Here is a 26,822-nt window from a genome sequence, read left to right as displayed (position 1 = left end):
TTCTATTTCAAAATTAAGCATTTTCTCAAGGACTATACTTTTTATTCTGAATTTAGTAGCTATATAGCATTAAAATAATGGTAATTGAAGTTTTATTTGCAAAAATGTTTGTAAGGCCATAGGAATGCACTGAAATAGTTATATTCACCAGAAACAAGAAAAATCAATGTAAATCCTGCTTTTTTGGAAGAAAGAAATACAAGTTTTATTTGTAAGAGTGAGAATGGTATAAGCAGTTCAATGAACAAAGGAGAAAAAGGACCTATTATCACCTACAGACCAATCCTTAGCAAGTTTAACATTGCAAAAATTCTGTTACATTAACAGGTAACCCAACAACAGATGCATTTTCACAAATAACACACTTATGCATTTTACATATTATTGATGGACTTTCAAATCATTATGCTTTCACAATATTTTAATGTGATATGTACATTCAAGACTTCTTTATTCACTTGTGAAAATGATCCATGTAATTCTCTTAACTTCAGCAGACTAGTGTGAGAAAGTCACAATGGGAAATATTTTCTGTAAAAAGAGCTACAGGTCTGAAAAGTCAATCAGCATTTTTGAGACTGTCCCCCAAAGAGAAAAGTGAGCTGCATTAAGTTTCATGAGTGGTTTAAGCTTTAGCAATATTAGAACTCCCAGATAAGTCAATAACACATTCTATATACACTCAACAAAAAATTCTTGTGCATGTTTTGCTGAGCACAGACTGAAAGCTAAAATTGCAAAGCACTGAGACCAGTTTGTTTTTCATTTGGCTTTTTTTTAAAAACCATTTAGAAAAACATAAGTCAAGATATAGTGCACAGGCATGGGGCTGAGGGAAAGTTCTCCTAAAACTCCAAAGCATAAAAGCAGCATTTTTGTTTTATTGAAATCCACCAAAAAATGTCTGCTTTCCTGAAAGGTTAATGGCAATTTCTGGAAGAAAACAGAAATATATTTGCTACTAAGTGAATAGTAATTATATGACTTTCATTCTAATGGGCATTAGAGTACTGACTAGTTGACTGAGGTATAGTTAAGAGTCCTTCAAAACTTAAGATTATATAGTCTTGAGCAAAGTAACAACAGAGACTGCACAAAACAATCATAGTGATATTAGAAAAGCCTGTAATACCCAGCATCTGATGCCTAGGCAGAACATACCATTATCATCACCCGCTTGTCTAGAGGAAACCAGAGCTAAAATATCCCAGTAAAACATACAGCTGATTTGCATGCTAAGATACAGCACATTTTCCCACGTCTGACAGGGCAGACTGTACACAGAAAGGTCTCTACTGACCAAAAGTTAGCACACTGATAAAGTGCAGCCACTCAGCCATTTAATACTGCTGGAGAAGTGGGGTGGGGGCAAAGACATAAAGAAAGAAATCTGCATTTTACCTTATCCATAAGATCACATGAAATTAGAATTCTTCAGTTTCAGCAGATGACAACAAAATTGCATTAAATTCTTCTACAAATAGAAAAAGATGAACTGTACACGAACAATAAGCAAAGGGAAATATTTACTGCAGTACTTTCTCATGCATAAAGTGAATTTCCTATGGTCTTACCTCACATTTATGTACAGTTTAGCACAGCTAAATGTAAGAAAATAGCAAGTTCTTTTCTCCCTCCCACCCTCCCCCATACAGAGCAGATACCCCAATTCGCTGCTGCTTCAAGAAGCACTTCATAGACTCTACTACTTACAGGCTCTTTCAAAGGGAAGTTCATGGAGACTAATATTGAATGAACATTTAACCACACAGTGAAGACAGGAAAAACAATACAAAGCATTCTGTAAACAGTGCCAAACACAGAACATGTCAGTTTTGGTTTGCAGACAACCCCTGAGATAAAAATCAAAGTATTACGACACCAAGTAAGTCAGAGGTAAATTACTGAAAATAAACAACATTCATAATTGGTGTCACAACACTTTCTGTATAGAAGCACTTTTTTTAACCATACAGAAAACATAACTGCTTTAGCCTGTCCAAGAAAAACATCAAGGGTAGACAACAGAGCAGTTAGGGTTGCTTTGTTTTTTCACTAAACCTTGTTGCCATGAAGGTTTCTCTGTTCTAGTGCAGCAACAGCAGTTTATGAGATCCACCATCTAGTTACAAGAACTACTTCTATTAAACTACGTGTGGGGACAGGCTGATAACCACCTAAAACTTTATGGAACCAGCTACTAAGGATAAACCCTTTAAAATCAAAAGCTTTACATCTAATGCTATTGGCCTGCTTGCTTTCAAACTATTTCAAACAGACCCAGAGATGACAAATTCAGTACCTGACACAACAAAACGGTTCTCTGCTAACAACTACCTCACTGTTTACAACTCCAGACAAGAAGTGAAGCAAAAGCATGTCAGACATTTCCTTTGACAATGACAGAACACGCCCATCCCCTGACAGCAAACATGCTGGACACAAACTTGGAGTTAAAGCTTACAATGGTCCACGTTTGGCACACCAACAGAACTAAAGCACCTGTTTTAATTGCTCATTGAGGAAATTTTTTCAGAAGACAATAAAAAAGTAGTAGAACAAAGACTAGGTTATACAATGCTCGGTTGAGTAAAAAAAGGCAACTATGTTTCACCTCTGCTTCTAACAGTCTAGGTCACTGTACCAGTTTGTGATGAAAAAACAACTGCTCGAGCAGACCAAAGACACACATTCAGCATTAACTGCAAACTAGGAGTACATTATAGCCCTAATGAGAGGCTTCCTCAGTACCAATGCTTACAGACATTAACAAACTATCCTTAGAATTAAGAGTAGAAATGGAAGTCACCTTTAGAAGCAGTCATTTCTGAACAAGTGAATCCACAAAGTGGTTACTCAAAACTCATGCATTCAGCTTCCACAAGCCACTTAAGTGATAGTGATGAGGCCAATTTGTGGTGATGATTTCAAATCCAGAGTGTGCTTCCTCATCAGAAACAAAAAAAGGAGCAGACAGTCTGAGCTAACAAAGGGAAGTTAGGTGAGGAAAGACACTGTGTTTATTCAAATAACTGAAAGGTGCATCTGTGAATCAGACAGTGACTGGCAATTCAGAACACAACTTTGCTAAGTCTGGTAAAGAAAGAAAAGCATACTACATTCACAATAGAAGCCACAGCTTCTGCATAAACAGATTTGTGCATCTAAGAGACAAAATCTGGACAAATTTGTTAAATGCCAATTGTTACAGTAATTCTCATCACTAGAGCAACAACATCCATACTGCATGGCCACGAGTATACAGCATAGAAAATAATGGAAATGAGACAATTTTTCCCCTGGCTCTTCTGCTTGAAAATAAATTTGTTTAAAAAGAGAAATAAAACTGTGCACAAATCTGTTAAGAATCTTACTTACAAGTCAAACTGTGCAAATACAAATGTAAGATTGTGCTGTAACAGGCAGTAAGAGGCCAATATGGATGTGCAAAGTTAAAAGAAACATAGCAGCTTTTGCAACAGGCAATAAAACAGAAAGTAAAAAAGGAAAACAAGTTAAATCTTGCATTTGTGTCTCCACTTCATAGCTTCCATATCTGAGAAAGAAGAGCCTGACAGGTCAATAGGCTTAGTGAGCAAAATCCACTTGGTATTTGTGTATCGCAGTCTACGTTCAATGGAGCTCTCAGCAGCAGCTTGGTGGTATTATTTCTGAGGCTTTGTGACCCTGTGCTTTCAAAGAAGCAGAAAAGGTTCTAAGTGTGCTGCAGTCTTATCATTAGAAGTTCATCAAAGTAGCGTGCATCGAAAGAAGCTGCTCTTCTTAGATCGATTTTCTGTTATTTTTACTGGCCCACCTGCCCCCGATGAACTGTTGTCATTCTGAAAGAGAAAAGAGTGTCAACATCATAAAATGCTGAAAATAGTATCTCTAGCTTTCCTAGTCTCCCTTCCCACTTCCTCTGCTTGCAAACCAATAACCAGAGCAGAGATCTGATGCAACATGAGCTCCTCAGTTATCTAGACTTCATTAAGCACTTGGCAAAAAAATTAACATTTACATAACAATCCAGGTCTCAAGAATTAGCTGGAAAAGGGACTACATAATAAAACACAGATCACACTATTGCATTTTAGAACAACACATCAGTTTCAGGCTGCCCAGTGTTAACGTTCATGCAAAATAATGAATAGTTATGCACTGATGTGTAATAAAGCACGATAAATCACTGTTTGCTCAAATTTTATCTAGTAACTAATGTAATCCCCAGGAGATTTTGGTAGGGCTACTACTCAGTATTATGATAGCTGTACTCTCACTGTATCTAGTTTGTATGCTAATTGGAAATACAAACCATTTTTCTGTTGAGCTTTGTCATAATGTCTCGTGCAAGTGTGAAAAACGCCTGGTGAGGAGGGGAAATAAAGAAAAAACAAACAAGAGTTAATCACAAGACACATTAAGGACATGATAAACTTGGGCTAGCCAGACACATTAACAATACAGTGTTCTGTAGGTCACTAGAAGCACTTTGAGTTGCAAGACACTCTAGGTACAATATCTGTATATTTAAAACTTCAGCAAATGTGCTTTAGAAGAAAAAACTATTTATTTTTAGTCTCCATCTTGCCAATCTTTGAAGCAAATTAACAGACCTCCCCACTGCATACCTCTGGGGGGAGGAAGAAAAATCAGCTGAAGACAAGGCTGCATTTACTAATCCTGTTTTTATTCCCCCACAAAACTGAACTGTGCATCACAATCAGGAACCCAGAGAGGCTTGAGAAGGGCAAGCCTGGGAATTCCCATTAAGGTTAGCTTGCTTTCTGGCCTCCAAAAGCTTTACTCTGGACTATCTGTAAGATTATTCAAGCTTCCAGTATCTCAATTAAAGACAAAAACCCATGAATAATTACTCTGGCAAATCTCAGCATCCCAGATTTCAATGTATGAAGGAGCAAAGAAACTTCTGTAGCAGGAAAGCTCTGCAATTGTCCAGGAGCAGGAAAAAGCAAGACTTTAGGCTGTCTGGAGACCCTAATAATCAAAGGACAGTTCCAGAATGTAAGAAGTATAAACACTTCCCCTCTCATTGTGTTTGGAATATAGCCAAAGACAGGCACTCATTTAATGTAAATAAATCACAACAAATAAATTAATGCACTTCTGATCCCAAGAACATCACAATTGTGTAATTCCCTGCAAGAAAATTATTTGGTGGAAAGTAAACCAAATCATTAGTGATTGCCAAATGCCTACACCAGCTGCATTTTTTAATGCTTTCTTCACCATTCATGTGACAATTTAAAAAAATATTCAGAGAGCCAAATATTTTGGAGTAAGCACAAACTACTGTTGTGCATATCATGACATACAGGGGTTAAAATGAAAGTGCCACGTCATGAGAGAGCCAAGTCATCCCTCCAGAGGAACTCAGGTCTCCCCTCTGGTACTGACTCCTCATGGCCCCACTTCCAGAGTCTGCTCTAAGAGTCACAATGACACTGAAAATCAGGTCAGGCTAGTGCAGGTGCAGCATGGATCAGTCCATTCTAACTCTATCCTGTAAAACAATCACCTCACAATCAGAAAAAAAAACACCCCTGGCTGGCACAACATCCCTCTTGTTATTTTAAAGCAACAATGTCTTCAGTTTCTAGTTAGCTTGTCAGATACACAAGCTGAATTAAGTAGGTGTTTGCAGGACTTCTAAAGAAAAAAAATCCCACAGAAAGACTTTTAAATGATTAGGTATAAGGACAACAGAAGTCTGCCTTGCTGGATGAATAAATCTTATTTTAACTGGCCTTTGGTAGAGTTATTTTTTTGTCCACACTTCTTACACAGCTCAGATCCTCCCCCACCCTCCCTGAGATGACACCAGTGATTTATGGTGAGACAGACTGGACTTGGGCCACTCTTCCTTCCCACTCCATTTCCTTAAACTCTCACGGGGATCTTGTGGGTTTAGCACGAAATTGATTTACAGGAAAACAGATTATAAATCTATAAATAGAATTGTGAGTCTTCTTCCTCCCCTAACATGAGCTTACGACCTGGTGTTCAGGTTAATACACGAATTTTCAGCCTCATCTGCACACCATGTATTTAGTAGTAACCTCTGTGACACAGTAGCATGTTACCCTGAAAGTAAAGAATCTCACTTCCTGCACAAGGCACTGCTCTAAAATTAAACCTATTCTTTGTGCAAAAGGACTTGAAATTTAAATAGCTAGGCACAGACATCAAAGGCAACTGTTTGTTACAGTAATAGTGGACCACTCTGTTAACACCCATTTTTAAAACAATTCCAGGCCCTACCAGAAAACCAGAAACACTTGGATGATAGCAGCAGACGCAGGAGTACAGTGGGGGTTTCAGGTCCCAGGTCAGGTGAGAAAGCCCAGCAGGCCATGGAGCATAACCTCCCCAGAAGTAATTCAGGAAACACCCAAGTGTAGCACCTATCTCTTACCTCTTCCACATTTATGCTGGATTTTGCACTTGTCTCCAAAAATTTGATTCCGTAATCAATTGCTAACTGGAAGAGAGGTTAAAGTTTTTCAGTTGCTTTGAAGTCCCTTTGTAAAAGTAATGTTTCACACAGGTTCACAACAGGTTCATAATAGAATAGATGCTGCATGCTACAACAAACTATAAAAACCAAACCAAGCACGTTTCACTTCTATTTTCTGTTGCAAGAACATTAAAGACAATTAGACAAAGCATTAGAACTCATCATACCCTCACATAAAGTCAAAACAAAACAAAAAAAAGGACATTAATTTCTCACCAAAATACTTATTTAGGCTCTAAAAGAATATTAAGGTAGAATCTTTCTTGATATGGATTGTGGACCAGAAAACTGAATTGCCATCATCCCATAAGCTGTGTTACCAGCATCTAGACTACTTCAGCTGCACATGAGAGAGTTTGTAGGATTCTTCCTCACTTGTTTGTTCTGTAGAACAACTAATTAACTACTTGAGCTTTAGTAACAGCACTTATAACCAGGATAAGTAATCACCTTGAATGAATTAAGTACAATGTGGTCAAATAGACAGAAAACTTCATATTGAGATCTAGAATATTTCATGCTATAGCAAAGGTCAACATTCTTGACAGGATCTTGCCCTCAAGACAACAGTACCATTAAGTTTATTCAAACCTGAAGACAGTTAAGTGCTATTTAAAAAAAAAAATAACCCCAAACCTGGCATCCTATACATATAAAAGTTTCTGAAACAAGAGATTTGAGACCCATGCTCTCTCACATGCCTAAAACATCAAACACCCAGAAGCTAAAATCCTACAGGAAGCAGGCTTCTAATTAGGGTGAGTTACCAAATCTTACCTTCTCCCCTTTTTCTTTTGAGACTTGTCTTTTTTCATTCATATCACATTTGTTACCCAAGATCATTCTTTCTACATCTGAAGAGGCATGCTGGAAGAAGAAAAAGTAATCTCTCAGGAACAAAGTGCATCATTGTTGAAAAGAAACTTGTGTGTCAAACTCCTCCACAACAGACTATTTTATTTTACAGAAATTATCTAATGTGAAGGCATTACTGAGAGAGGCTGACCCTTAAAACAAGCAATTAAAATATTAAAATAGGCTGGAATAAATACTCCTAGATTGCATTTGCCCATGTACTATATATAATGAGCTCTGTGGCAGGTTGCACACAGGCATTTGGCTATTCTGCAAATGTAACAGAAGGCACTTTACTCCTAAGTGCTGCATGGCCATATCTGCTGGCTACTGCAATGGAAGTGAGCAATTACTTGATTTTCATTTGTCCCAGGGAAATCATAAGATGGAATGAAGCACTTACCTCTTCTATGTTTCTTATCCAATTTTTTATGTTGTCAAAAGACTTTTCATTTGTGATGTCATACACCAGCATAATTCCCTAAATAAAGTTAGGAAAATCTAGTTAGATGAGCTAGTACAATTGGCTGACTTTTGATGTATGCTGTAGTTTTAATTATAGTTCCAAAAAAATTCACCATTGGATTACAGGTAAGTCTTTTCTCAAGGCATTATGCCACGGCTTGGAATTTACCCAAAATACTACTATTTAATATTTTTTGCCACTGTTAGAGGTCAAACACACCACCCATACAAAGCTTTTAATTATTAGCCTACAGCCAGGGCAAGTTCAGAAATTCTACTACAGCAGCCAGCAGGACTCTCTAGTTAAAGTCACATTTAATGCAGCTGCTTCAAGCAGTCCAGGATACCAAACCTGCCAGCTCCAACCTGCTGGGGCCAGCAGGAGCTTTCACCCTGGGGCTCTCCCAGGAGCTTTGGCTCCTTGCAGCAGCTCTGGACAGACACTGCCATGGGATCTGCCATGGGATCTCAGCAAAGCATGGGAAACCACAGAGCCACTGCATTAAGGACAGACTGCAGGGTTCACCCTCCATTTCCTAGGGCCTTTCCAATCACTCCTCATAGGACAAATAGAAGTCCTTGGCCATGGACTGGGGAGAAGAGCAGCTCACTGCCAAAGCCTTTTTAAGCACTGCAGAGCTCTAACACAGTGCCACAACCATTATTATTTCTCCCTGTGCTCTGTAACAATGGAGTAATTTGGACCCACAGCCCATGAATGTCACAGATCTGTTCATACAAAGCAAAAAGAACCTAAAACAGCAGCACAGGAAGAAATAACCAAGTCAAGATTAAAGGTGTCCCAACATAAAATATCTCAAATCACAGCATTAAGAACCATTACAAGTGTTGTACCACAAGGGTGCAGGCTCTAAGTCAATTATTTGACTTCAAGTCACTCTCAATGGAGGAAAACATAACAGTAGGTGTTGCAGGTCATTGTATTTCTTGCCCAGACTTAGCATTCTCTACTGGCTGAAGGAAAAGCAATTCAGTGAAACACACTTTTAATATTAAAATAATTCATTATCCATTTTTTAAACACTTCAAGTGTTAAAGGAGTTGACTGCATTTTAAAAAACCCCAAACCTATCTGATTAAAGCTTGGTAGCATATTTCATTAAAATCTGCAGAAATTTTAATTATATTAAAAAAGACAATAGGGCTGGAAGTTTCATCACAAGAAACAAGCCTAGACTGAGTACCAGCACATTAAAAAAAGGAAAAACAGAGAGCAAACCCCCAACCAAACCACAAACTTCATTCCCCACATCTCAAGCCACAATTATCCAGTCCTCCAGTGGAAGACTTACAGGACCCAAACTCAGGAGCAGCAAACCAGTTCCACTAGTTGTGTTTAGGTTTTTTGAAGTGTGAGCACTCACCATGGCTCCTCTGTAGTAAGCTGTGGTGATTGTGCGGAATCTCTCCTGGCCTGCTGTGTCCCTACAAGTCAGAGAAAAAAAGGATTTCTTTTACACTCATGAGATGTCTTATTAAAGAATAACAATGCATTGATACTTGTTCATTAGGAAAAACACACCTTTGGCTGTTTGCACGAGTTCCTTCAGCCCTCAGGAGTTTCCTCACTCCCAGGTACCCTCCTTACACCAGCAGTTAGAGCAGCACCAGAAACGTGGCACAAAACCACTCCAGTTTACATGCAAGCAATAGAACTCGGCACTACACAGCCTGCCCTCCAGTAATTACAAATAAAAAGTTTGATGCATCCAAGTCCTGTCTTAAACAGAAGTTAAACCACACAGCAATAAAATATTTTGGGACAGTGCAGTGTCCCATGCAGTTTGCTGCTAAGGCCAGCCCCTACAGCTCAGTGTGCTGCTGTTCTGTCCTGGGTGACCTGAGAGCAGCACCTGCCTGGGAGCGACCCAGCAGACCCAAGAGTTTGGATATATTTTATATTTGGTGATTCCAGTCACACCTCAGTAGAGCTGAACCCCAAAGGCCTGACAAACCCCAGCTTTTTTAACCTATATGACAGACAGAACATTTTTATCAGCCACTTGTGGCACTGCACCTCCTTAGCCACAAGGAGTCTGGCTCAGGAGACTCAGCTTCTACCAAGCCACCATGCAAGGAATTATCACTCACCTGGGCCTTGGTGAGGACAACCAGGTATCAAAGTACCAGAGAAGATTACATTTTATTGGCTTGTGTATTTTAGCTTACAGCTACTGAGTTAATATTTCTCCTCCACAGGGAAAAGCTAAAGGCACATTTAAGAGGACAGTTTTTGATAAACTAGGAAATTGCTGTAATGCTTGCATGTGAGCAGTATTTCCAGTGCTACTGAAGCAGAAGCACTCCAAGGGCAAGCCAGGAGAAAGCACAAACCTTATGAACAGTCAATTAATAAAAGGTATAAAACTTCTGGTACATTGAAGTTCAAAAGCTTTGAAGTATTCTTTCTCAAACTGAATTCAAGTTATTGAAAACCTGAATTACTTTGGAATACTTACCATATTTGTAGCTTGATTTTCTTTCCATCTAATTCTATTGTTCTGATTTTAAAGTCGATTCCTGCCAGAGAAAGAGATACTCCTAAGTTTTGCAGTTAATGAAAAGAAGTGTTCAGTTTCCTTTTGGCAATTTGGTAAGAGCAAACTTAGTCAAAAGAACCATTCTGAAGCTGCCATTTCTTCCACACACTTGGAAGTGCTGAAAATACACGAAGTTTTCAGCTGCATCCAACATGGCAAGGATAAATTATTCTGCACAATGAAAGCAGGCCAAGCTCAGACTCAGTACTAGTTAGTTAAGATCATTAGAGGAAGACTTGATCTCCAGATCTTCCACTTCACACCAATAAGGTCACTGGTATGAATGTGTATTTCAACTGAAGATCTGACCAGTCCCCGCAGTTTGAGTCAATTCCCTGGTACTTCTGGCTCAGAGTCAGAAATCCATCCTGTGACCCCTCAGTTCCTTTTCAAAGCCAGCATCTACTTTGAAAACTGATGTTTGATGCAACCTAATCAGACATCACAGTAAATGGTAATACAACACAGGAGTTATAAGACTCCATTTTCAAGAACACTCATTTGGGAACAATTAAGATTCTCTAGGAAGCTCCAAAAAGCATCAAGAAAACACTTCTCTCCTTTTCCCCTTTATACTTCCACATGGTACCCATCAGTTCTCAGACTGATTTTGAAAATAAATTTCAGATTTTAAGCCATAGGTTTTTAAAAAAAGATTGAAAAAATTAATTCAAAAGGGTTTAATAATGTTTTTTAAGGTTTAGAGGGGTGAAATGGATTTCCAAACAGACTAGTCCCTTAATCCTAACTACTTTAACTTTTGGATCTCTAAATCTGTATTACAACACAGGTCAAACTGAGACTGCTCAAGCCCCACTACTACATGACTGCCAGATTTTTCAATCTTGTGACAGTATCCCCCAGATTAATTGGTTTGGAAACAAATGGCCCACTTGTTCTTCACTGCATCTTAAATAGTTGCTTGATACTTAGTTGTAGTTTGTAAAAGATGGGGGTAAGTTAGAAAAAATTAAATAAACTTTCTTAAAATGTAATTTAATTTACAATTATCAAAAGTATCTTAATTGGAAAAATGCTGCTTCTAGCTTTAAGAATTCATCCAGACACTAAACAGGAAGCTATGGGAGTTTTTACTACACCACAGGAGAAAATGAATATGAAATATGGATGTTCATTAGTTATTTGAATTTCATTCTTCTCACATACAATATTACTATTTTAATATAGTGAAAATAACAGGTTTTGGCCACTTTATGTGCCATGGATATGTAGCTCAGCTCATTAGTTAGAATACAAATTATGAGCAAAAATATCACATCAGCACTTAAGCAGCATATGAAATTAATTGCATTAATTAAAATGCTACGATTACTAGTACAATTGCAATTTCCCAAGATTCAATGGTAGGAAAAAAGAGACTTTCATTAATTCACACTCTTCTAAAAATGACATGAGAATTATATGCACTTTCAAAAAATCCCTATCCTACGTAACACAAGTTTGGCAAGTGTTTCCATTTCCATAACAGAGGATATTGCCTCCCTTGTTGTAAAGATTTTTTTCCTAACTAGGTGCAATCACAGCTGCTGAAATCATAGAAAATTGTATTCAGGTCTGAAAACAAATAACCTTTGCCCTGCATAGATTTTGTTTTGGCCTCAAAGGTTATAAAGCACAAATATGGATTTCTCTGGAAAGAGCATTTTATTGTGGCAACAGCAAATTAAATCAGTTCTAAAAGTTCATTTGTGTCTAGGCCTGAAGCTTTGGGAAGCAGCTATGAGGAAAACTAGATTCAGAAAGAGAATTGTGCCTGCAGTGTGAGCTGCTGGAGCTGAGACACAGCAGTGAGTGATCCTGCAGGGGTGGCTTTCTGAGAAGGACTCAGCACAAGCTTCCCATCTGCACCAATCCAGCTCCTGCACAGACTGGTTTCTCGTGGTTACTCATTTCCCTTGCAGCACTGAAATTATTTATACAACCACTCCTTCTAAAAGTCAGGACCTGCACAAAAAACTATCTTCTCAGAACTTAAGATTTCTAGTATGAACTTCACCCAAATTCTCAAAGATTCATTTCAAAGCTAAAAGAATATAAAGGGAAAGGCTGTAAGTACCTCTGCAACTGTAACATTTTGGAGGTTCAAATGAACTAGAAACTGATGCTTCTTTTGCTCTTTCACTGCAGCATGAGGAAGTGGTGAGCTACACACATTCAGAGCAAGCCTGGTGACATGTGCTGCCACTTCCGTCCAAGTGCTCTTGCATGGCAAAGCACAAACCACGACCTGCTTGCAGCTACCTCCAAATTACACCATGGAAAACACTCCACGACTAGAGATTGCAACACTAACTCTTGACAGCAGATTTCTGTTGTTAATCCATTCTTCTTCTGCACAGTCATACACTGGGATACAAAAGTTTGAAAAGTTACTTAGGCCAAATGAAGATGAGTCAGTGAATTAAAGTTTGATTGCAAAGGATCACACGGTTTGCAGTTTTAAAATGCAACATGAAATGCTGTTCTTCCAGTAGGGAGCAAAAGCCCAGAAACACCTGGATGTCCATCTGAAGTTAAGTTTTAGAAGCTTTTAGAAAACACAGACCCAGATTAATGCTTAAGAGTGCAGATGCTAACAGGATAATTAACTGCTGAAGTGGAGTTGTCACATGGAAGTCTGACACACCAGCATGTCAGTACACATTAGATCAGAACTATACAGAAACATTTGTTGCAGGAATCACAAACCTGCATTCTGCAAGGATAGAACCCAGAATGTGCAATCTGAACTGCACATTAGTTAGGGCTGTAATTACTTGCGTTTCCCTTGCAGCATGGGGTAAAAGCAGCTGAGGGTTTATTGTTCTTCAAAATCCTTTCCAGATCTTTGCTAACTACAGGCCAGGGGTGTATCCTCTCTCCTCACTTTACTGAGGGTGTTTGCTTCCATAGCTTCCAGCAAAACCCTGCCTAGGAGCACACTGGGCAGCATCCTTAGTGCCACACAAAGGCTCTCACAGAAACCCCTAGCAGCTCTGTGCTGCTGTGTCCACCTTGCCCTGCTCTGCACAGCTGATAAAATTCAGAGCAAGCCTGGTCAGTGACACTCAGGCACATGCCACAGGCCAGGGGGCCTGGCCTCACCTGGCCTCTTCTGGTTTAAGCCAAGAAGTCATGTCCACCTCATATCCCAAAGCTCTTCTGCCATTCCCTCTTCTCCTACTCTGCTTCTCAGCTGTTTCTCCTTATTCCAGCCCACGTGGGCAGATTTTACCCATAATTAAGCTGCCATGCAATAATTTTCAAGAGACACAGGGAAATATTAGAAAGAGCTCACAACACTACAGTAGTAAACATCCAGGAGTGCCCAGCAGCACACAGGAGCAGTTCCTTTTCCAGCTCTGGTACCAGTGGTTTTCTACCACGAACCTCAACAAACCAGCCTGACGCACCCTTACAGGAATGGAAGGACAAACTAAGCGGGGAGGCTGGAAAAGTTCATTTTGTTACTTTAGTTTTTAAAACAGTAGCTCACTCTCAGGGCATCACTGTTACTCTTTTGTTCTCCCCTCACCCTGATTTTAACCCTGTAGCCATCAGAGCCAATATCTCATGTTTTTCATGCTACAGTATCTGTTCCAGCTAGGTCTCCACTACAACTTTCCCCTACACAGCACCACTGCCTGGACAGATTGTCTCGTTTGTTCTTTTCAACAAAATTGCTGTTGCAGAAAATGCTACAGCACAAAGAAAGCAAAGAAACCAAACCAAAGTATTCTGGTTGGAGCCAGGAAGCTGTTCCAACTGTACCAGAAAATAATTCCTGAAGGTAAAGGTTTCTTTAGGGAGACTTCAGTCTGCTCAGCAAAATGCTTCTGGAAGGGTCAAGTTCCTGAATGTTTTCTATGAGCAGTAAAATGCAGACACAAAAGTAATTTATACAAATTAGTGTAAAAAAATGAAACTGAAACAAAAAATCCTGCCACCGGTGGGCAAATATTAGAATTCTTGACCTTTACCTTTATTACCCAATTCAGCAGCATTTTAAGTTAATTTTTCATGTGGCTCAACACTAGTTTGCAGCAGGAGGACCTTATGTGTGCAGCTGTAGCAAGAAATCGGACAGGAAATCAGCACCATCCAGGACGTAAATAAACATCAGACTCTGATAGCCCAGCAGAGTATTGCTCCATCTCTGACAAATCCATACTTTAAGTGTTCAATGTACTAGCATTTTAATTTGTTTACCTTTTGCTTTTATTTAATATATAAGCCAAAGACATTTTAAGAAGTCAGTGAACACAAAAATTGGCAAAGACACCGTGAAAACATGAATATCAGATTAGCTTGCTAGAAAAATCTTATTTTAGTCCCATCTATCAAAGAACATAAAAGATGCGCCAGAGTTTATTAAAACAAAAAGGGAACTGTTTTGCATGACCTGCATATAATAAAAGCCTCACCCTCTTAAAGAAGCTGTCTTCCTATTTGTCTAAATCTTACTTTACTCCTTTGAAGTAAGAATAGAAGAATGAAATGGAAATAAAAAACTTTTTTTTTAAATGGGATTCCACAATAAACAGAACTTAGTGGCACTCACCACCACTGGACATAGACCACAAAGACAAGGTACAAATTCTGAGCAAGTCAGCACGGGAAAAATTGGAGTTTATGCATCAAATCTCAAGCTAGGCTTGCTCCAGCTTCACAGCATTGGTCCTTTCTAGCCTGTTTGGTTTATACATGAGGTTGTGGGGTTTTGATTTTTTTCAATGGGCTGAGCTGGGAAAAGAGAACTCCTTAGGAATTCTTCACCGCAGGACATGTAAGAGTCTTAAGATACACAAAAAGAAAGGAAAACATTTCCTGCAGTCACTTGGGTTAAGTGAATTAAAAGTAACTTTGAACCAAGCAAGTAGATTTGTAATTTACCTTCAAAAAAAAAAAAAAAAAAGGAAGTGAGAAGAGGCACATAACTGAAAATCAATATACTTCACCCTCAGATTGTTGAATCCTGGGAGAGGATTACTCAGGACATACTTCTCCCTCTAGGCTGTGCATTTGTGGGCAGCCAGTGGCTGCAGCTGCACAGAAGAGCAGGGAAGCAGCAAGCAGTGCTCCTGTGCTGCAGCCCTGCTCACCCTGCAAGGGAGAGCCCCAGCAGCAGCCTCAGCCTGAGACACAGCAGCTCCTCCAGCATCCCCTGCTGCCAGGGCATTTCCAGCCCTCTGAGGGGCCCTGTCACACACCTGTGCCACACAGGTGACACACAGCAGGGACCAAGCACTGGTCGCACAGAGCTGGGTGAGGACACACCTGAACACACCTTCCATGGACAGATCCGTTCTCCACAAACTTGTTCTTTTCATATCTATCCAACAGCTAAGGGACATCAATTTGTTCCCACAGATTTTCCCCACAAGCTTACCCAGAGATTAGTCCTTTTTTTGTTGTTCTCAGCAGGAGCTACTGCAGGGTTTGGATTAAAAACACAATTATTTTTTTAATGTGGTTTTCAAGAGAACATTTTCTTGTGCTACATCAGTGTACTGTCTCAATTTACAAAGGTAGATAAATGAAGCTTCAGAAAGTTGCTTTTAAATTAATACTCCTACAATAATTATAGTAAAATAAAAAATGACAAAGTAGGAGTCAAGATTACTGTAAAGGGCAGGACAGAGAACCCTTGCAACATACCAGTGTGTCATACAGCCTCATACAAAAGAACAAAGTCTGACCATTTTGAACTTGAACGTTTAGCCTTAGTCCCAAGTAACATCTGCAAAGAATTTTCAGATGATCTCAGCAATTTCTTGTATCAGTATGTAAATTAAAGAGGCAGTAGTTTATTATTGCACCCATTCAGAAATACAGCAGACTAACATGAAACACCCCACCAGAGTAAAGGTCAACATTTTCTCAAAAGTCGTAAAGTGAATTATTTTAGAATTAAACACAAGCGCAACCACTTCTTGTTACTCTTTCACAACTTAAAGGGACACAGTGAATTGCATTCTTTCTGGGCAGCCCACAAGAACCCACAACACACTGGTAACCCTGAGTGGGCTGAATAGGCTCCTTCAGGTGAACTGGCCTTTCCTCATCTGACTCCTCACCCCCACCAAGAACCCAAACCCAGTGTTCCACTGTCTTGCACCTTGGAAGTTATCAATACAGAAAGGCTCTGAATGTTTAGAAAGCTAGAAACTTAGAAAGTTTAGTTTAGGCTCTTCTTTCCCTCAGGTCTGCAGGATGTGCAGCTTTCTACAACATGAAATAAATCTTTGCCACATGCTCTAATGGGTAAGAACAGCAGATTTCCCCATCTAGAAGGTGGCTTATGAATACAAAAAATTGATTCTTCTTTCACAAGTCCAATGCTTAATACTGGCAAAACAAATTTATACAAATGGCTACAGGAGGTAAATTAATAAAGAAACGGGGATGCCATGTGCATGTTTCCTGCTCCTAAGGCCTTGAGGCTGATGAGCAAGATCAGCTCAGGTGCCAGCACACTGCCACTTCCTGCAGCACATGTCCCCTCAGCTACGGCACAAGTGCCACCCTAAGCTGCCTTTCTTCACATAAGCCACTTTCTACTTAAAAGAGAACAAGGGATTCAGAATACAATTTCTGACCAACAGAATTAGACCAACATTTGAAATGTCCATGTTTTTTACAGCTCACCAGCCCACTGTGAGATCTGATTAGCACACTAAGATGTGAATCCAGTGCTCTTCAGCACTTGCTCACACCAGTGCTCCTGTGAGTTCTGCCACCACAACTGTGCACTGCAGTGCTTCACTGCGGACACTGCAACATCCTGAACACTAAAATTCTCTTTTCAGTGTTTTGAATTCAACTTGCAGACTGCTTTGAGCAACCTTTGAAATGCATGATTGTAAACACCAAAAATACTCAACAGAAAATTCAAGACTACAAAACATAACACTAGAAACTTAGTACTACTTGACATGAGTGAAATGATCAACTGTCACAAGAGCCCAGCTTTAAAAGGGCTGAGGCCCTGCAGAATGTATTTTAGAGCTTACAATCTAGATACCATGAAAGTGCACAGGAATTAACTTGCAGTCTACCTCTCACTCTATTCTGAATGTAAGATAAGCTACACTTGATGGTAACTCAGTTTCATCTAAAACAATTTTTAAATAGATTAAAATTGTACTATTGATACAGACAGCAAAGTTTGTTTATTTTAAGGATTATTTATAGACTGCCTGTGTCTAAGAGGAATGCATTAACTTAGTTGCTTAGAGGACATATTCCTTTCAAGCCAACTTGCAACTGGAGAGCAGCAAACATGAAAATCTCTGCCACATGCTCTAATGGGTAAGAACAGCAGATTTCCCCATCTAGAAGGTGGCTTATGAATACAGAAATTTGATTCCTCTTCCAGAAGTCCAGTGCTTAATACAAGATGACATGTGATTGATCCTTATCAAAAGCATAAATTAATAGGTAAGACCAAAAAAAAAAAGCATAAAAAATCCCTGACCCCAAAGTAGAACCCCCAAGAACAGGAAAAAAAAAGTTATGTCTTTAACCAAAATAACTAACTGAATATTGCTGTCAGGAAAAAGACAAAAAGAATTACTTTGTCCAAAGCTAGCGTCTTAAGAATCCAAAAGACTGAAAAAATGGCTTATTAAAAAAGACTCATGCAATCAATACTGCCTTGCCACCACGATTTAAATTTCATTTTTTATTATTCATAAACCAAGCTTCAGCTGTGACAACAAGAACAGCCTAAAAAGATTAGGATTGGTTTTGTTCCCTAATTTTTGGTCCTGGTACATCAATACATCTGGCCAGTGAGAAATGGAGATGCCACTTCTTCTTTAAAAGGCCTCTTAAAAGTTTCAGGGCTCTACATGAACTGGTTATTCAGAGTGAGGAAATAAAGGTTTTGGGGCCAGGACATGGTTTGTTTAAAACAGAAGAGGTGCTACATGGAAAGTGAGCACACTGAGTGTCCCAGGAGGCACAAAGCAGAGCAAGAACTGGCAAGTCCACGACTGCTCACAGATAAGATGCCCTCACACAGTTCAAACAATGCACTTTGTACCTTCTATTCCAGCCCTGCCTGTGACTGGCACCACATAAAAACCCCACCAGCTGCAGATTTAACACAGGTATGGAAAACACCACAGGAACACTTGGTATGGACAGGTGAGCACTGCTACAGCCCAACAAATCACACTGCCAAACACTTCCTTGATGGGTTCAGGGATGCTACAAAAACACCAGAGATAAAAACTACTTAAATTGGGTAATGTTAGAGCAGGTGTAAATTACACATGACCAATGTAAAGACAGAAGTGATAAAATTTTTGGAAGTTTTATAGGAATGCACACTCTGCTCACTTTAGAGGGCACAGATGCTTACACTGGAAGAAAAAGTACAGAGAACCAAAAAAAGCACATATCAACAATATCAGCAAGACAGTTCTTGGCTTTAACTGACACTGTCTAAAAGGATCCAAGAAGAGCAAAATGTCTCGTCCAGCAGGAATTATCCTTGTTAAAATAAATAATCTAATCTAGGAATTTCAGTTAGAGTCTGAAATTCAGTTGGGTTAGAAGCAAGTGTAGGAAGTACCCAGTGAGGCAGCAAAATCAGGCCAAAAAGTCAAAGCAGAAGGTTTAAAGTTACTGAAGTCAGTTTTATAGACAGCATTCTCAGCAGCCCCAAAACATCATTTTCATCAAAGGCTTTTTTAAAGCCATGTTTTAACATGGGAGTGAGTAAGCATGGGGTGGTTTTGGTTTGTCATTTGCTGGTTTGTTTGGGAAGTTAAGGGCATGAGGAAAGAAGGGCTGCTTTAACTTCTTACATGAATGACAAAATAGGCCTTTTTTGGAAAGGTTTTTACTACCTATACTAAAAGAGGCACAGCCACCTAACTTATTAAGAAAGGTCATACTTTTCTTTCTGGCACTGCTGTTTTCTCCTCCTACATCATGCAAGTTCTTTTAATGAATTAATTTTAAATAATGCTTTAATTTGCTTTTCCTGCTTTGCATGTTCTAAGTACTCCTTTCTACATCACTTCTGCTAAGCCAGAAAAGTTCTCCCAGACTGTTTTTTTTCCTCCTTTCCATGCCTGGGTTGACACAGATACTCCATCTTTAATCCCAGCAGAAGTCACAGCACACAGACAAGATATCTGGACACAGTAAAGGAAAGCTATTGCTCTCTGTCACGTGGAAGAAATGAGGATTTTGTTGGGAGGTGTGGAAGCAGGGGAAGCAGTGTGTGTGTTCCCTGCTCACAGACACCTCAGCTTTGCCCAATTTCTGATACTCAGCCTGGTTTTCCCAATCTCCAAATGTGGGGCCAGACTCCTACTAGTGACCAGCCTGCTTGACACGTTTTTTGATGTTGCCATACACACAAGAGGATGTCACTGACATTCAGCACCAGGGTTTATTCTCTGGTGCCCAAAGCAGAAGAGTCTGCATGATGGCAGCAAAATTAACACGTCTTAAACTTGGTCAACTGTTTGTTGAAGAGAAGCCTTCTGACACATGCAGTACTTTACCTGTCTTTAACTACATACAATCTAATCAAAAGTGTCATAGCTTACATTTAACAGCAAAGTTTACTATAAACCACAAGACTAAACTGATATTAGATGCAATTACTGGTCAAAAATCCTCTAAAAGGCACTAAATTACAACCCACTGCAAGCTCTGTTGGGACAGGAAGTTACTGACCTAAGTTTTGAGTTGCAAGTCTGGTAACTAAAAGCCTCTGGGTCAAGTTTGGTGTCCCAAAGTAAAAAAAGGACAGAAAGCTTGAGAGAGGGTCCAAAGGAGGGCCACGAGGATGGTGAAGTGTCTGGAGGTGAAGCCTTATGGGGAACAGCTGAGGGCACTTGGTCTGCTCAGCCTGGAGCTGGACTCAAAGATCCTTCTGCGTTCATTCCAGCTCAGGATATCCTGAGTCTGTGATCCTAACTCTGTACAAAAGCCTGACACAGTCCAACTTTATTGATGCTACTATTAGTCCTAGCTTATCCATATTAGAAAAGCACCAGAGCTGTTTTATATATTTAGTCAGCCTGATGACTTGACACTTAAGCCACCATAACATCCAATTAAAGATAAAAAGCAATATAATATCCTTTGAATTAAAACCACGTAACTTCTACCACAAAACATGAAATAAACCATCATTATAAACACTGCATGTATTATTCTTATTATTATTATGAATGTTAGTTAATTTCTGAAGTAAGACAGTCCAAGATGTATTTCCACTAAAAGGATGTATTTCTACTACAGAAGGACTAGGAAATCCATCCTAAAAAGTATATTAAAAATTCCCAAACAAAAGCTGTGTCTTCAATACCTCTCTCAAAGCCTGTATCCATCAAGCAAGACATTTGTTCCTACCCTTATTCAAAGTTAGTCTGTGTTCTTAACTTTGCATTCAAACCAAGTCACAAAAGCAGCTCGAAACTGCCCTCCTGTCACTCAAATAACCAGTAACACATAACCAAGACAGGCCTCCATCTGCCAATTAGGAACAGGCATCAACACTCAGACATCTGTCACACTGTTTCAGAGTAAAACACGCAACACAAAAGCTGCAGCAGCATTTTTAATAAAAGCCAAATAATTTCCACTCCATTGTTGGCTTGTTGCAGAATACAGTGAGGTAATGCAACCTCACCAGCAGATGAAAATCAAAGTTAAGATGTCCTTTGCTACCAGCTAGGTGTTAGTATCAAATTTAAAGTTACAAGACACACAAACTTCAATGCTTTTAACCTGCAATACCTTCAGCTACAACTTCCTGTTCAATATCAGGATATCATCTTGCTGACCACCCACCACTGACCTTGGAAACAGAGTCGTTCTTCCACTTTCATATTTACCTCCACAAAACTGTTTTCCCTATTCCATGTAAACCCTGTCCTAAAGAGATACCCTAGTCCCAGATCCCACAAGGGAACACCAACTTCCACCCTGCAGATTCATGTAACTGTGCCACCTGAGTGGGAGTGAACTCACCTCAGTCACTCCAAAGTCCAGCTGATGATCAGTTTGTAGTAATGACCATTAATAAAGTACTCCTGACAATGCTTTCCTGATGCTTCCCTGCCCTCCCTTCCCTGCTCATCTATCATTGATGTGTTTTCTTCTACAGCTCTGACCCTCTGGAGAAGGCCAAAAGAAATGGACTGGCTAAGGACAGGAAATGCTGCAGCTTAATGGGAGGGCGGGTAACAAAACCCCAAACCCCAGGAAAGCAACAATCACTCCTTGTCCATCGTACAAATAAGTAACTGTGAAGAAGAAGAGTAGAAATACTCAATGAGGCATGATTTGACTTGAATACACTAAAACAATTTCCATTACACTTTACAGACACAGAAACTTCACTGCAAAAGGGAAGCTGGTAATTTTGCTTGACAAAGGATTTTCATCGAAGTGTTCAAAGGTCAGCACACTCGTGCTTGCCTGCCAGAGTAGTGTCCTATTTTGGAAGATGTAGACTAAGGAAAAGTTACTTCTGTAAAATCAACAAATGGTTTCAACTCTCAGATACAGTACTATCTTGTGAGCAACTTCCTGCCAAATGCTGATATCATCCTGGATTAAAAAAATAAATACGACAAATTCTGTTTCTGTCAGCAAGCCTTTGTACTAAATCAGAAATGCTATCAGCTGCAAAGATTCGACTTTGCTCTCATTGAAAGCAGCTGATACAAAAAAGCTGAAAGGAATGCAAAAAATAAACCTTATTATTTCAAATGATAAACCAAATCCAGTTTTACCAGACAGCACTACTTGAACAGCAAGTTAAGATACTTAGAAACTGCTAAATTAATGCTTCTGATTCTTGTGTATTGCACTGAAACTACTAGCAAAATGCACATGAGATATTCCAAGATAGGTTTTGCTTTAGGAGTTGTTAAGTATGAAAATGAGCTGACTCAACTGCATTTTACTTTCCATGTAATGTGCAAAAGCAGAAGTTTCCACCCAGAAAGCAAACTAAATAACACAACCTTACGTAACACACTCCTGTTGTAAAAAAAAAGTTTGATCCCATGTTCACAGTGAAAAGCTGATCCTCTCTAGGGACCACAGCAGCATTATGCCTTGCCAGCACTTTCAGAAATTCTAACAGAGCTACAGAGCCCGGTATAAAAAACTACAACCTGCTGAAGGACAAGGACCTGTCACGTCTAAAGTTGCTTAAGGCCAACCTGTGCTTTTACAGAGTGAAAATACGTGGCTTTGAATAATCCAAAGGTCACTGGTTCACTTCTCATAATGGGTAGCAAAGTCTGCTGAAGGTATTAGTAATGCCAGGTAGTGAAGACCAAGACATGAAGGTTCTTGCATCAACAAGAATAAAAGAAGTCTGATGAATTATAAATACATATGCATTGCACTTTTATCACATTTCTTATGCAACTGCTGGCCACAGGACACCAGGCTGGAAGTCCCTGCTGTCTGAACCAGTCCAGTGTTGAGTATGAGCATGAGCAAAGTCTCGAGGAGAAAAGTCAAAGGAGCATTTCCTAAGCTCCAAGCACTCCACATGGATGCTGTAGCCTTACAGGCACGTTTTGCATGACAGCAAAACAGAAGAGGATCTGTGAAGTATAACACGAATATACCATGCACAATGACAAAGTAACTACAATTCATTACTGACTTGTTTCTATAATATGAGCATTGAAGGGAAATAAAGCAATTATTCTATAATAAAACAGCATTTCCATATCTCCCTCCTACTTTATTTTTTTCCTTTTGGAAAGCGTTTCCATTGTTTTGGTAACTGGAGTGCTGTAGTTTAACCCTGGTTAAACTACTAAAGCACAATAGGAGTGACAAGTTATAAGGAAGTTATCTGGTACTTGGATATGATGTGGGCCCTTGCATCATGGCAACAGAGAGTGTTTTAACTTCTGGACCAAAAATCTAAGAAAAAAGTTTAAACTGGCAAAAATTTAACCCCACCATAATTAAAAAAATAAAATCTAAATTACTCATCTCACAAACAGCATGTAAGTACATAAGATTAAACAATAAAATTTGATGTCAACACATCTCAAACATACACCTTCTTAGACTTTTACAGTAAAACCAAGTCTGGTCTTGTTAGGAGAGACACACCAGAGAACTGAGGGCCCATAATATCACACATCACTCTTAACTGAACACACATCCTAAGTACCATCCTACTGCAGGGTCCACTTCTTGGAGAACATACACACCAAAGAGCCTGGCAGCTCATTCTCCAGGAAAACTCTGTGGATTTAATGAGAAATGCTCATCTGGGCACCTTAAATTTGAAGTGGCCTGTTTGGGAGAAGCATCCCTGTGCCTCCCTCCACAGCATGGTTAACTATGACTTATCAGTCATGGAAAAAAAGCAGAATTGTTAAAAATGGAATTCCCCCAAGCTCATCAGATGGAGCAGTTATGACTGTAAAATCAACTAGTACTGAGAACAGAGAAAGGGCACAGGAACACATCTTCAACAACAGATTACAGCCACATGACAGACCTACAAGCAACACACACAATCCTCAACAAAGACTGAAAAAGCTCCAAGTCTTTTTATTCAAGCATACGTCAGCACTTTTAGGAACAGTTTCACTATTTCCTGACTGTCAACTTTCCTGCTTGGAGGTTCTTTGCTAAAAAATAAAAGGGGACCAGAGCTACAAGAAGGAATATGTAACTGTGGAATCACAACTATTACCTATGGAATTAAAAGTGGGCCTCAGTTATTAATAAGTTTCTTCAGGCTGACTTGTTTTGCAAACAAGGCCCTTGCACAAACAAATATAAAGGAAGGAAATGAGAGCAAATCCTATATTTACTGAATAAGGTAAGAAAAAACAAGAGCATATTCACAGTCCTCAAGACTTCAAAGTGAATCAGTGAGGGAAAAAAAAAATCTATCAAGGGGCTGAGTAGTTCAAGAAACATCAAGAAAATGGTTGGAAGACAGGCACACCCATTTCTGTTAGCTATCTCTTTAGAAGTATAAAGAAGCAGCACAGTATTAAAGTAGGCTATTTTTTTTAATGATACAGCATTTATTAATGTTTATTAAGCCTTTTATTCTACCACAGGTACAGAATAATACCTCTGCAGGCAAAATCACTCAGGCCTTAATCAGCTGGTGTTACTGACCCAGCATTTTGAAAATGATTGCAGAGAGAAATGTGCCAGAAAAATGCAGAAAAACTGTTCTAAAAGCATTATAAATGATGCCACACCTAATTTAGTCAATCACAAGTGCCTAAATAAGGATTGTTTCTTCCTTATGCACCAAGTTTTGCACAATAAAATGTCTGAAAAGGACAGGTCATTAGGGTAACATAAAACAAGTTACACACTATTTCACCTTATCTTTAGAGCAATTTCTTTTCAAGAGAGTCTACTCATTCTCTTAGTGTTATTTTTTTAAAGTCAGCATTAGTTTTGCCCTCCTAAATACTAGTAACCTCCACTGCACCTTTCCCTTCATCCCCACAACAGTGTACTTCACTTTAAAAGCGACCTCAGCTACAAGTAGCCGAACATAAATCTCAAGTCATGCCACACTGTAGTTTCAATTCTATCTCAGTGAAGGCCTTGAAATTTTTGCTTATGTTTATTTCAGCAGACTATTTTAAAACTGAAAAATCTTACAAAAATATAAGTCACAACCACCTGTTTGGATATATCACACTTCACTGCCATTAAAAAAGGTTAGTGAAGCTTAGAAACAAACCCTTTTTCACAACCAAATTTAGGACAAAACTCAACATTTGCAGAGGAGGTTCCTCCACCCAGTCGCTAAGGGGCTTCTATAGCCGACTGAGGAGCTCGAATGCAACTACTCCAAATCCCCGAACCGTGAGTACACATATACATGATGAGTGTGGAGGGGAGAACTGAGAGCCGAACCACCTGCCCAGAGCGTTCAGTCACTGCCACCACGCAGCTCGGCACGGGCCACAGGCAGCTCCAGCAACCCTTCCCCACTTTCTGAACATCTGCACCGAAACACGAGACGCCCCACACCGGGAGAGCCCAAACAAGCCCTGGTTCCACCCGAGGCCGGCAGCGCTGAGGGCTCGGCAAGGGGCTCCGACCGCCCCGGGAAGGGGCTGCGGGCTCCCGGCCAGGGTCTGAGGGCTCCCGGCGCCCCGGGGAGGGGCTGCGGGCTCCACGCACGGCACCACAGCGGCGGCAGCACGGCCCGGCCCGGCCCAACTGTTGCTGCGGCGGGCACGGCAGGCGCCGGGGCCGCTGCAGGAGCGGATCGCACCCTGCGGGCCCCGCCAGGGCCGCGGCACCTTCCCCCGCCGGACAATCCCGCCCGAGCGCTAGCGCTGCCCCCGGTCCCGCACGGGGCCCGGCGCGGCCCGAGCGCGGCCCCGACACGGGCGGTGCCCCCGGCCCTTCCCTCCCTCCGTCCCCGCTCGGCCCCGGCAGGACCCCTCTGCCGCCGGGATGGCGGCGCCGGCCGCGGGCGCGCCCCTCACCGATGGTGGAGATGAACGTGGTGTTGAAGGCGTCCTCGCTGAAGCGGAAGAGCAGGCAGGTCTTGCCCACGCCCGAGTCCCCGATCAGCAGCAGCTTGAACAGATAGTCGTAAGTCTTCGCCATCTTCGCCTGGGCTCGGCTCGCCGCCGCAGCAGGAGGGGGCGAACGCGGGACGGAAGGAGGGCGGGACTCCGGCGGGAGGGAAGGGAGGGGAGGGGAAGGGAAGGAAGGGAAGGGAAGCAGGGCCGGGCGGAGGGAGGGAGGGAGGGAGGCGGTGCCGCGGCGCGTCACGGCCGGAACCGCCGGGCCTGACGGGGGCTGTGGTCCGCGGGCCCGGCCCCCACCCGGGGCGGCTCCGGACCATCCCACGGGGCTCAGTTCCCCCTGGAACATAGCGGGAGTTGTAAGCAGGGTCATATAGTCATGTTCAAGTTAAATAATGGCATCATTCCCTCACGTCGCCAATGAGTGAGTCTTGCCTGTGACCCCAGAAGTTTACATGTTGCCCTGGGCATGTCAACTCCCAAAGAAACTTGTGCGCACAACACAAAATAATTGTCATGCTGTCTCACGTAACACTGCAAACGGGGTGTGCTACAACAAGAGATCTACTCTAGAGCAGTTGAAACGCTTTCCCCCATCTTTTTTCCACTAATAATCTCTTGGTGTGAGGCAGCCTCATTATGTATTCATCATAGTGTATTCCCCACAGGATGTCACAAGGCACTATAAAAATAAATAGCACTACAAAACACTTCAAAATGACAACAAGGACTTACTGCTTTAATTTAATCTAAAAATTGTAGCCTTCAGACAAGCTATAAACAGAACACTCTAACACTATAAATCACTAGAACAGTTCCCTCTTAGCAAAAACAGAAAAAAGTTTTCTCCAAATCATTCATTAAGGTTTC

The 26,822-nt window shown here is 40.6% G+C and overlaps 1 protein-coding gene across 1 annotated transcript; it reads right to left on the bottom strand.

The window, feature by feature from the left end:
• Positions 1-1,638: 1,638 nt before the first annotated feature.
• Positions 1,639-26,108, bottom strand: RAB8B (RAB8B, member RAS oncogene family). The gene is made up of 8 exons (XM_030955120.1): positions 25,908-26,108; positions 10,339-10,399; positions 9,244-9,304; positions 7,797-7,874; positions 7,316-7,405; positions 6,437-6,502; positions 4,316-4,366; positions 1,639-3,842 (listed from the first exon to the last, which is right to left on the bottom strand). Exons 1-8 carry the CDS (start codon positions 26,029-26,031, stop codon positions 3,750-3,752), a joined length of 624 nt encoding a protein of 207 aa, XP_030810980.1. The 5' UTR covers positions 26,032-26,108; the 3' UTR covers positions 1,639-3,749.
• Positions 26,109-26,822: the final 714 nt, after the last annotated feature.

The sequence above is a fragment of the Camarhynchus parvulus genome, chromosome 10 (genome assembly GCF_901933205.1).
Source record: "Camarhynchus parvulus chromosome 10, STF_HiC, whole genome shotgun sequence".
Classification (NCBI taxonomy): Eukaryota; Metazoa; Chordata; class Aves; order Passeriformes; family Thraupidae; genus Camarhynchus; species Camarhynchus parvulus.
Note: the sequence above shows the minus strand (reverse complement) of the source record. Positions and strands in the feature narration are given on the sequence as shown.